The sequence below is a fragment of the Anthonomus grandis genome, chromosome 11 (assembly GCF_022605725.1).
Source record: "Anthonomus grandis grandis chromosome 11, icAntGran1.3, whole genome shotgun sequence".
Lineage (NCBI taxonomy): Eukaryota > Metazoa > Arthropoda > Insecta > Coleoptera > Curculionidae > Anthonomus > Anthonomus grandis.
In genome coordinates, this window is record NC_065556.1 from 19,017,200 (window position 1) to 19,029,408 (window position 12,209).

The 12,209-nt window shown below is 31.1% G+C and overlaps 2 protein-coding genes across 3 annotated transcripts in view; one reads left to right on the forward strand and one right to left on the reverse strand.

Annotated features, from left to right (window-relative positions):
* Positions 1-7,659, forward strand: part of LOC126742119 (tissue inhibitor of metalloproteinase) — a 48,793-nt gene extending 41,134 nt beyond the window's left edge. For both annotated transcript variants that reach the window (XM_050448678.1, XM_050448679.1), the window contains exons 3-5: positions 2,367-2,581; positions 2,805-2,981; positions 6,765-7,659. In XM_050448678.1, coding sequence (XP_050304635.1) covers positions 2,367-2,581; positions 2,805-2,981; positions 6,765-6,929 — 557 coding nt within the window. In that variant the 3' untranslated portion in view covers positions 6,930-7,659. The remainder of the gene's footprint in view (positions 1-2,366; positions 2,582-2,804; positions 2,982-6,764) is intronic.
* The window catches only part of LOC126742483 (synapsin), a 72,658-nt gene that overhangs the window by 57,329 nt on the left and 3,120 nt on the right, over positions 1-12,209 (reverse strand). The window contains exons 3-5 of the mRNA XM_050449124.1: positions 10,250-10,687; positions 7,382-7,492; positions 7,221-7,325 (exon numbers count right to left, since the gene is read on the reverse strand). Of these exons, the coding sequence (XP_050305081.1) occupies positions 7,221-7,325; positions 7,382-7,492; positions 10,250-10,687 (654 nt within the window). The remainder of the gene's footprint in view (positions 1-7,220; positions 7,326-7,381; positions 7,493-10,249; positions 10,688-12,209) is intronic.

The window sequence follows — 12,209 nt, forward strand, 5'->3', positions numbered from 1 at the left end:
TCTTTAACGAATAATAATTTACAGGCAATCCAGGAATATACTAGGAACTGCCTGGAAAAAATTAACTCAATTGCCTAAAAAGACCAATAAAATTACCTGGATTACCTAAAGAACAGATATTTTTTTTATTTAACTACCTGGAAAAAGGCCAAAAATTAACTCAATTTTTTGGAAAAGAGCCAAATGCGACTTTCTTGAAGGAGGCTAAAAGGACAAAAAATTTATTCAACTGCCTGGAATAATCCAAAAAAATTAAGTCAACTGCTTGAAAATTGAAAAAATAACTCTTTGTGGAAAGGGCTAACAACATATTCTGGAAATAAATGTATGCCTGAAAAAGTGCCAAAATTTAATTAAATATTCCTACAAAACGATCAAAAATATATAATTAACTGCATAGAATTCAGATCTCGTAGGAAAAAAAACATTAAATCCTTAATGTAGATTGTTATTTAGTCCAGGCAGTTGAAACTATTAAGCAAATTGCAGAAATTCCTGAAAAAATATGTTTTCAATACACGCATAAAAATATTTTTTATATAATTTTCCTTTTATCCAGACAGTTGAAGATGTAGAAATATTTTCCAAGAATTCCACAAAAAAATACTTAATAAATTTACAAACAATTCAGAAAAATATTAAGAAATAGCTGAAAAAGTCCAAAAAGTTATCTCTGCTGTCTGGAAAAAAAATAGCTAAAAATTCTTTAAAAAAAGGCCAATAACTAACTCGACAGTCTGAAAAAAACAACATCTACTCAACTGCCTGTAAAAAGACAAAAAATATCCTGGCAAAATTAATTTAAATGCCTGAAAAAGGGCCAAAGATGTGTTTAATTGCCTGAAAAAATGCCAAAAATGTATTCTTAAAGGGTGCTAAAAGTGAAATAAACGTCCTAAAAAATTACCAAAAATATATTTAACGACCTGGAAGAGCCCAAAAAGGTAACCTAACTGCCTCGAAAAATTAGCATATAAAATCCTTAATGTATGTAGTTTTTTATTTATTCCAGGCAATTGAAAACATTAAATAATTTCCAAAAATAACCAATCTACATAAATAATATAAACAATTACAAGACATTCTTGTTTTAGGAAAACATGCACAAAATTTTTCAGGATTTTCTTTTTAATGTAGTTTTATTCATAGTAGCACTCATTCCAGTTGAAAATGTAGAAGTATCTTCCTGGAAAAACTGCCTGGAAAAGGAGCAAAAACCAACTTAGCCCTCTGGAACAAAAATTAATTATTGAACTTTTTAAAAAAAGACCAATAAGTAACTCGGTGGCTTGAACAATTAAAAAAAAGTATTTATATGCCTGCAAGAAGGCAAAATTTACCTCAATTTTATGAAAAAGCGCCAAGCATTCTAAACTATCTTAAATAATTACCTTAAAACCCTTAATGTAGCTTTTTATTTATTCCAGGCAGTTGAAGATTTCGTATATCTTCACGGAATTCCAAACAAAAAAATATTTTAAATTTTTTTGTTTATATTTGTGTATAACTGATACCAATTTTAAACTTTTGTATGTGTTCCTTATATTAATTTTAAGTTTTTTCTGTGTCTGTTTGTCTTTTTGTTTCTTTCTTCAAATCTATTTCCTCTTAGTAGCCCCTGATAATGGACACCGTTTAGTCCGAAACATGTCGCGAATTTTAAAAAACTGAATGACGATTAATAAATAAGTGGAGGAAGGTTGCAGACTTTTTATTTTATCTTAAAAAAAAAACACTTTATTCCCTGAATTCTTTAATATATATCTACAAGAAATCGACAAAACTTTGATGAAAGATCTTTAAGAGGAAGTTAAAGATTTTTAAGAGATCTATGGATTTTATGAATGAAAAGTTTAAAGAAATATAAGATCATGGCAGAAATGTTCTCTGAACTCTCTAAAAATAACCAGGTTTTTAAGATCAGGAATTCTAGATCTAGAAAAGATTATTAGGATAGAAACTCTCCAAAAAATCAAGCAGAAAACATAAAAAAAACAAAGGCTTTCCTATATGAGCTAGTAAAAATTGAAGGTTTCCACTAATGCTGCAGAATTTACACAGATCCAGTACTAACCACTAAAAATGGAGTTCTTTTGTCAGTAGTATTGTATTTTTTTTTGGAGAGAAAGACATAACGAGATAAAGGTTTTAAATATGTGGAACACAAAACTGCTTGGAAAAAGCGACTGGAAAAGCCCACTCAATTTCCTGGTAGAAGGTCGTAATTATACTTGTAAAATAACCATAATTGTTGTACCTTCTCCTACAAGACCCTGGATAACTTCAAAACCTATGAATAAAATTTATTCGCTTTATAATTGATGCAATTATTTGTCATATTTTCAATGATTTTTCTCTCTTTGTAGTAATACTAGCCCGCGTGAAAAAAGTACAAACAATCGACACGACAGGCACAAACGTCTACAAAGTGCGCGTGCGTAGGGAATTTAAAATTTCCGAAAAGGGCTTGGTTGCTCTTAAGTCTGGACGGATCCATACGCCTTCGAGTGATTCTATGTGTGGAGCAAACCTCAACATCGGAGAGCTTTACGTCATATCTGGCAATATCTACAGTTTAAGGGTAAGAACCTCTTAAATACTAATCGTATTAATCGGGAACGTCTTGAAAACAATATTTCCATTAGTACTAATAAGTAAAAACTAATTCGAGTGCTTTACCCCTTTGCTTTCTAGTCGGGAAAATTTAATGAAAGATTCGCGATAAGACGTTTTTCACTTAAGGAATAATAGCATCAGATTTTAGGGCGTTTCAATATAAGTTAAGAAATCCGTGTTTATTCCAGGCGCACACGAACAGCTGCTTTATGGTGGAGCCGTGGAATAATGTGCCGAAAAGAAGAAGAAAATACTTGAGAGGGTTGTATAAACATGGATGTACATGTAAAATCGATCGTTATAAAACCACCGGCAATAAGAATTCTTGTACGTGGACGTTTCCCTTGCAGTGTGAAGAAGACGAGGTGAGTCTTTTAGATTTAATAGTTATGAACGTTGTCGAATCATCACATCATGTCATCACAATCATTATTGCGCTAAAGATATTCTCATTGATCGCTTTTGATTTGGTGGATTCACTGCTAAAACAAGGTGACAAGTAAACAAGCGTTACTGGTTTTCAATCGTTAAGCCATCAGTTGTCAGAGATAAATAATTTAAAAGCGGTAAGAAAACGATGTCATGATAATCGTCGTGATAATATACCAAAGGTTTTTAGTAGATGAACCTCCAAAATCACTGTTAAGATTGATAATTTATCGCAAGGTGATAAGGAAACAAACTTGACTTGTTAAATAATAATCACATTAATGATAATTTATCATCGTCGAGATGATTGATTATATTATGATAGCCAACTCATCGAATCCAATGAGCAAAAAAATCCTGCTTAATTAAACCTTTTAAAATCGCTGTTAAAATAAATACATTTTTTCTATTATAGGGCGGTGAATCTTTAAAAATCATTGCTAGGATGAATTATTTTATTTTACTCATTAAAAAAATATCTACAATTGCCTTTTAATCACAATTTTCTTTTTACTTCAGATATATCTGTACCTTTAAAATCACTGCTAAAATCATGATTTTATGACTTGCAACTTTAAAAATTGAAATCACTGTTGTGATAAAAGTTATAATCAGTGCTTCTTTTCAAATCTAAGCCGATAATTTGGAACATTTTTTTACAGGTTAAAATGAGTGGATAAGCGTGAAAATTACTGCTGAGGTTTTGTTGATTTATGCCACCGCTAATTATTTAAAATCACTGCTGAGATAAAAATTTAACGATATCAATCCATCCAAGCATACATGTATCTTACTGTTGAGATAAATACATTGCATACTACTTATAGGTTGGTGTACATAAGCTATTAAGCTATCTAAAGTTTAATTGTTTATCACTGCCGAGAAAAATAGATTATGACATCCTAGCTGACTTAGTTTTACTTATGAAAGGGTACTAAACTTAAAAAATCACTGCTGAGATAATGGTTTTATCACTTTTATAATTATCTAGTATATTTGTTGCCTATACTAAAAATCACTACTAAAATTGAAAATGTTTTATCAGTTAACGTGATAAAATGAATCAATTAAATCACCGTTGAAATTATTATTTCATCTCGATAGTTATCCAGTCCTATATGGACCTTAAAAATCACTGTTGAGAAAAATACATTGTATAGGTCGATAAGCAAAAAGTTATCTAAAAAATACTCGTTAATCACTATAGAGAAAAATAAATTTGGACATCTAAACCGATGAGGCAAATTTTGTTTTACTTCTGAAAAGTATCTGAACCTTTAAAATCACTGTTGAGATTACGGTTTTGACTTGTAAACGGATAAAATAATTATCCAGTATATTGGTTGCTTACAGGTCGAGAGACAATTAAAATTGTTGTTTGTTTTTTATATCAAAGCCTATAAATAGTAAAAATAAGTAGATAAACTTCTGAAAAATTACTGCTGAAATGTTGATGATTTATGTGAAATAAAAATGAACACTTTTTTTTACTGATTAAACCTCATTAAAATCACTGCTACGATAAACATGTTATTACTTTGAACCAGTAAGGAGAAAAATGGACTATTGTAGTAAGATAAAAAATGAGATTTAACGCCGAATCAACCTTAAAAATCACTGTTGAGATCATCATTTAATCGCATGTTAAGAAAAATTTATTTATTGCTTTTGAATCAATAAACTAGAAAATCGCAGCTGAGATAAATGTTTTATCATGTGAGTGAGTGAAAAACATATAAAACTGATTTCTTTAATTACCGTCAAGACAAATATATTATAAGCAAAAAATTATTTACAATTGCTGATGCGCTAATTGTTTTACTCCTGAGAGGTATCTTAACTTTTAAAATCACTACTGAGATAATGGTTTTATCAATTGTATCCTAGATAAAATAATTATCCACTGTATTGACTGTTTATAAATCGATGAATAATTAAAATCACTGCTGTGATAAAAATGTTTACTCAGCGCTTATTTGTAAATATGAGCCAATAAACTTTTTTTACTGGTTAACATGATTAGATGAATTGTGAAAATCACCGATGAGTTCATAATTTTATCACGATACTTATTTAGTGCATATGGGTCAATAATATTGAACATCACTGCTGAGACAAATGTTTTATCATGTCCAAGCCGATAAGTAAAGAAATATATAAAATTTGTTTTTTTAATCACCAACAAGATAAATATGTAAAAATATCCAACCTGCCCAGGCTCATATCCGTATCTTAAAAAACACTGTTGAGATAAATACATTAAATTCTACTTTATAGGTCTTGGATAATTAAAATCGCTGCTGTGATAAAAATGTTACTGAGTGCTTGTTTTTAAATCTAAGCCGAAAACTTAAATCTAACTGAAAAACACTGCTGGAATAAACATATTATCACTTTTAAGAACAAACATATATTTTTGTAGGCAGTCGATGAACGAATAAAGTCTCTATTAATATGAAATAATTTTTAGTTTTTCTTTTAAACTACTGCTAAGAGAAATATGTTACACCATCCAAGCCGATATTTTTACGCTAAATGTACCGTAAAAATCACTGTCAAGTTTATTGGTTTTTAAAACCATCGTTAATATATCGCATGTTAAAAATAATATATTGTTGATGGTCGATAAATGTAAAAATAACGACTGAGTCATAATCTCAAAATCTGAAAACTTGTGTTGCAGGTTTAGGACTTCAAATAAAACTGATTTTATTTCAGAAGAAATTACGACCTTTTGGCCGTTAATTAGGGCATCTTTAGGGCTAGAAATGACACGCTACAGTTAAAGAAACAAATAAATGAATAAATAAATAAATTAAACTATTAAATAAAAACACTAGAAAATAGGTAGTCTTATTTTCTTTATGAATTTACCCTTTTTTTTGCTCCTACTGAGTTATCATATGTATAAAATGTTAAAAAAGTGGAGTATTTCAATCTAGAATATGTACAGCAAAGGATAGTGTTAAGATGTACATACCCATTTCTGTTTAAAAAATCAGCCTATTTCCATTGATGAGTTATGAAAACATTATAAAGGGTTGCGCTTTAGAACTACGTTAACAAGTTTACAAAAACACCACAATTTAAGAAACAAAACACAGTTATGTTCTTACATGGGTGGTTTAATGTCATAATTTATGAATATACAGTAACTGATTATATCGTGTTCTAAGGTTTTGAATGTCTGTTTATACAATTTTCTGTGTCGTTAATATGAATGTATATTTCAAAGACATTTCGCTTAAAAAATTTTTTTTCTCCCTCCAACATCATAACTTTAAAAATGTGGATTCTAGCCCTAAAGATGTTCTAAATAAGGGACGAAACGTCGGCATTTCATATGAAATAAAATCAGTTATTTGAAGTCCTAAACCTGCAACACTTCTTCTCCATTTCACACTAAGGAGGTTAAACTTTATTAATGGCTACTTGTATTGATGTTTAATAACAATCTACTGAGAAGACTCCATTAAGTTCTCCACCTGAAATAAAAAATCGACGGGTCTCACCCACAAAATTCGTACGTAAATCAGTTTATAGCAAATTTTTCTCTTAATTCATATTAAATTATTTTTTCAATAGAACTTTACTACCAAAATACGAACAAACGAGAAACGACCCTTAGGCACGCCATTATACACTTACGGGTTATTTTCCCATAACATAATGGTTTTAACATCACATGAAACCTCAATTGAAATGTTTTGTTTTTTCAGGGAGTTTGTTTACGGCAAGCCAGCGGTGCGTGCAGATGGAACAAAAACAGAGCCCTAACCGAGTGCAAATTTCGCCACCAGAGGCCCACGGTACAAATTAAGAGTTTAACCACTAATTCCACCAGTTTCGGGCGTCATTTCGTTCCCCTTTCGTTAATTCCTTAAATTGTTTCGTTAATTTATTGTAAATACGGTTGTGGATTTGCTCTAATATAACTATATAAAAAAAATTATCGTCATATATCAAAATGTTATGCAACAAAAACAATATATTTGAACACATATAAATGGCGATTTATTCAGGATCGATTCGGCGTAAAACTCGATTAAAATTACCGACAATGAAACCCGCATGAGTTTTATGTGCGGCCTCAATAATTAAATCGAAAATTTTAAATTGAGTTTCCTTTATTCGTGCTTGATTATTTTATTTGAAAATTATTCTTTAAAACTTACCATTTCGGTGTGATCGGGGTAAAATGTTTGCTCGATCAGTGGGAAACTCTCTTTGCCCATTCGGCGTTGTAGTTGGACTAAATGACCAAAAACCCAAGGTTTGTCCTGTAAAATACACATTTTTCAAATAGTTTTTTCTTTTTTAATTTATAATGTTTTACCTGGAAGTTGTAAATGGCATCTAAATTGTTAATACTCGGCACCCCGCCCAGTTTGAAGGCCAAAAGTAATTTTTTGTGATCCTCCCCGGCGTCCTTGAGGTTTTGTCTTACCTGGAGAAGAAAATACATTTTTTTTTGTAGTATTGTTATTAATTTATTTAGAAAATAAGTTGACTAATTTATTTTTATTGTTTTTTTTATTTAAGGGTTATTCTCGTTATTTTGATATGTACAAAGCCTTTTCTAACAATAATTAAAACATAGTTTAGTTTTTTAAATTGTTTTTTATTGGACACCTAAAACCGTCATATCCTTGTCAAAATGGTGAAGGAACCTGAAGACTCAAACCGTTCAGTCTTCTCCCTTCGACCCACAGGAACACTCGCGAGAAAGTACGATCACTATATATTAAATTTTGAAAATTACCATGTCATATTTATTTATGCACCACTTTTTTAGGAAATATTTAGTGTTTTCTTTAGTGAATCACAATTAGCTGAGCACGTTCAAGTCGGATTCAAATTTAATTTCAAAGATAAATATGGGAGTCGCGTATAGGTTCAAAAAGCTAAATGCCTCGGAATCCTGGGTCCAAATAAAACGTTTGTAGAGGTAATTTTAAATTTCCACACGTACGCCATACACGGAGATAAAACGTGATCGACTAATATATACACAAGTCTGTATGTTGTACTATAAAAAAAAAACATCTTCTTGACAAAATGGCGAAAGAGTACGTTAACATTGAACGGCAAAAAAGTTGAATTAAGTGTTAACTTTCCATTACTTACAGCTTGCAAATCTTTGCTCCAAAGACCAACCAAAGGTCGTTTCTGCTGCAGAATAAATTATTTTTTACTTATAGGCAGTTGAGCAGCAGTTGACCTGGAGCCAAGTTATTTTAGCTTTAATCAATTCATTATAGTATAAAACTTGCAGTAAGCCAAAGTCTAACTTGTTTTGATTTAGAGGCATTATGGGATGATTTAGAGCAACTTGGATCAGTTTAGAGTAATCCAAGTTATTTTGGAATGAGTGGGATCAATTTGGAAGGATCCACTATCCTGAAATAACATTCTATTTTAATCCATAAAGAGTAATAATTTGATAGAGTAACTTCGAATAAGCTAAGACCTGGAATTGATTTTTTTTTTCAATTTAAAGGCATTTCGAGATAATTTAGAACAAATTGCTTATGAAATGTAAAAGCGGAATGGGTCAAGTTTCTGGAATATTTTAATACATTGAATTTAGAGACATTTGGAGGCAACTTTGGATGAAGCATTTACATTGAAATCATATTTCATTCCAATTTGGAATGGCTTGGAGCAATTTGAAGTAAGCTAAAATCTTGTAAGGAAACTCTCATTTAGAGGCATTATAAGATGATTCAAAAAAAAAATTATAAGATGACCCAAGTTTCTGAAATAACATTCTAGTTTAATACATAGAAGGCAGAGGGACTCTAGAGATAAGAATAACTGAATAGAGTAACTTATAATAAACTAAGCACCTAAAATTAGTTAATTATTAAGTTCCTGGAATAATATAACTTCTATTCATTTATATTGAGACAAAAAGTAATCGGCTATAAATAAGAAATGCATTTTCTTGATAAATGGCGAAAGTGAAAGTGTTTACTCCTCCCTCCGATCCACAGCAACAGTCGTAAGTACGACTACTAGCTATTAAATTTTTAATATTTTCATGTCATCTATTTAAATTATGCACGCTTTTTTAGGTAATATTTAGTTTCCTCTTTAAAGTGCCCTTGAGAACCTCAATACAGAATTAAAATTAACTGAGCACGTTTAAGTTGGATTAAATTTTAATTTCGAAGATAAATATGGAACAACAAGTTCAAAAAGCTAAACACCTCGAAATCCCTCGGTTCCAAATAAAACGTGTGTAGAGGTAATTTTAAATTGCCACACGTATACTCTACATAGAGATAGAACGTGATCGGCTAATATATACATAAGTCCGCATTTGTACCTAAAAAAACGCATTTTCTTGAGAAAATGGCGAAAGAGCACATTAACGTTGAAAGCGTTTAGTGTTCCGTCCGATCCACAGTCGAAAATCGAAAAGTCGATGAAGTATTTGACAGGAATATAAAGTTTAGGTCTGAGAAAGGTTTGTCAAATTCCAGCAGAACTAAATATATTTTAGGAAACCTACTTATCGATAGTTGGGAATTTCCAAAATGAATTAAAATAATTATTATACATATTGAAACATAAGGAGACCTAAAAGATCAATTATTAGCAGGTTAAAGAATATTATAGAAAGGGAGGAATAGCCGATTATTAAAATTGAGTTTTAGGATGTATTTTGCTAATTCGCCCCAAAAATTAACGGGAAAAATGCTGAATTAAATGTCTTAAATATAACTTTCCATTACTTATAGCTTGTAAATCTTTGCTCCAGAGACCCCTCGAATGTCTTTTCTGATGTAAAATAAATTCCTTTTTACTTACAGGCATTTCCAGTTGACTTCCTGAAATAACATTCTATTTTAATTCATAGAAGATTATAACTCAATAGAGTAATTTTGAATAACCCAAGCACTGGAAATTAGTTAACTTCATTTGAATTTAAAGGCGTTTCAATATAATGTAATTAAACAAGGAATAGCTCAAGTTCCTGGAATAATTTAACTTTTTTAAATTTACATGGAGATAAAACGTCAGCTGATAATATACATAAGTCCGCATAATGTACCATAAAAAAACGCATCTTCTTAACAAAATGCTGAAAGAGCTCGTTAACCTTCAAAGTGTTTAGTCCTCCCTTCGACCCACAATCTAAAAGCCGAGAATCTTCGGCTAAAGTAAAGCAACGATACACAACTTAAAACTTACTTACCAATAAGAAATCGGGTCTAAAAGATCTTCCTACCCGGGTACCACCCCTGGTGACGGTCATTGATACGGTGGCGCCATCCGAAGTGGCCGTAACCGTAATCTCCTTGAACTCCGCCTGTTCCACTTTGATTTCGTACTCCCCGATCCGTTTTCCACGAAAGTATTTGCTCCAATCGGTGTTTTGGTCGTCGACGACCAAAAGGCTCAAATGACGTCCGGAAACTGAGGAGGTGACGCGGGTGGCACTGGAAACTGCCGCCCCCAAGATGGACGCCCCTTGGTCCCTCGCCTGTCCGGTCAAGGATTGAACCCTTTGCAGAAGACTCTCGCGGGACTTGGCTGGCGAACTGGGGGCACTGGTGGTTTTCGAACCGCTGCGTAGGTTAAGTGAGAGATCGCCGCTTGTGTTTGATTGGGAGGGAGGAGGTGGTGGAGGAGCCTGGAAAGAAAAAGGGCGGAATATAGTGATTAGTAGTAAGTAGCTTTACACGCCTGGTCAACTCAGGTTTTGGGTGTGGCAATTTATTAAGAAATCTCTGCTGCGTACTAGCTACTCTCCAATTTTAGAGTTTATTGATTATTCAAAGAAAAAATATTTTGAGGCTATGGATTTTATAAACGGAACAATGTGCGCTAGGTAAAGTTTCTAATACCTAAACTTTTCACTATAGACCCAAGTAGAACATTAAGGAACAAGTTCCGTCGCTGTTTCCCTCGAAGTTTCTAATTATCTTAGAAGGAAATTCATCTATTGATTTACGTCTGATTTACGTACGAAGGGAATAATGGAGCGTTGAATTTAAATCAAATTATATACTGTCTGAAAATTCTTTTTAGTAGGGTTTTTAAGCTGGAAAAATCTCAAAAGGATCAATTTATTGTAATAAGTATATTTTCTCAATTTTAAAAATTAAAAAATTTAAAATAGTAAAATTTTACGAAAATAACTATTTATTTCTAAAACTTATAGGTATATGTTATATTAAATTAATGGTATTTTAACCGTCCATTAGAATACAAAATAAAACATAAGGTGTTCCATTTAAAAAAATGAACTTTTCACCATTTTAGTAAATGGAAGATTTCAATTTAATTTTCGACTCTATATAATGCTGATAGATTAGTTTATCTTAATTAGCTGATAGTTAATTAAGACTCTTAAAATGATATCTAAAATTTGAGCTTTTTAGGAACTTAAATAGCTAAACAATTAGTTATCCCTTAGTTTTTAACAAAAAACACGCAATTTTTTTTTAGAAAACCGCTAAAGATAGGTATAGCGAAATATGATTAAAAAAGACTAAAATGAAGCAGGGAATCAAATAATATGAAAATATATAGGCTTTTCTAATTAAAAAAATCAAAGGTGTTGCAATTTTTCTATGTCATCAATTTTTTTTATTAGATATCTTTTTTAGAACAATTTTAAGTGCATTTACTTCATATTTTTGAAATGTATCATATTTTATATGTTTTCAGAAAAAAGGAATTGAAAAGTAAGAATAAAAAAGTGAAATCCGTTTTTTTCATTTTTAGTAGAATAAGTTTTAGAGGCTTTTAAATTCATAAAAACAGCAATTTCCAAAACCGCGTAGGTATCTTAGATACAGCTGAATAAAAGTATGGAATCTGATACATCAAAATGCTTATAATTTTGTGTAGAATCCAAAAATGTAATCACATACAGGGTGTTGCATTTAAAATAAGAGAGTTGTTACTGACAACAGCTACATGAGACAAAATTTTTGTTGAAAAAAATACACAACCAAAAATATTAATCGAGGTGTGCGAGCGTTTTTTCGAACACGCCCTCATTTATTTTTTATTGAATTTGATCCATATTTTTGCCGTTCACTGTATACGGTTAACGTACCACCGGTCGTCAATTACCCTGTATATGGACTATGCTATAATTTTGAAAAACTCTTGGGAAGGAAAAAACAGAATTAAAATATATATAT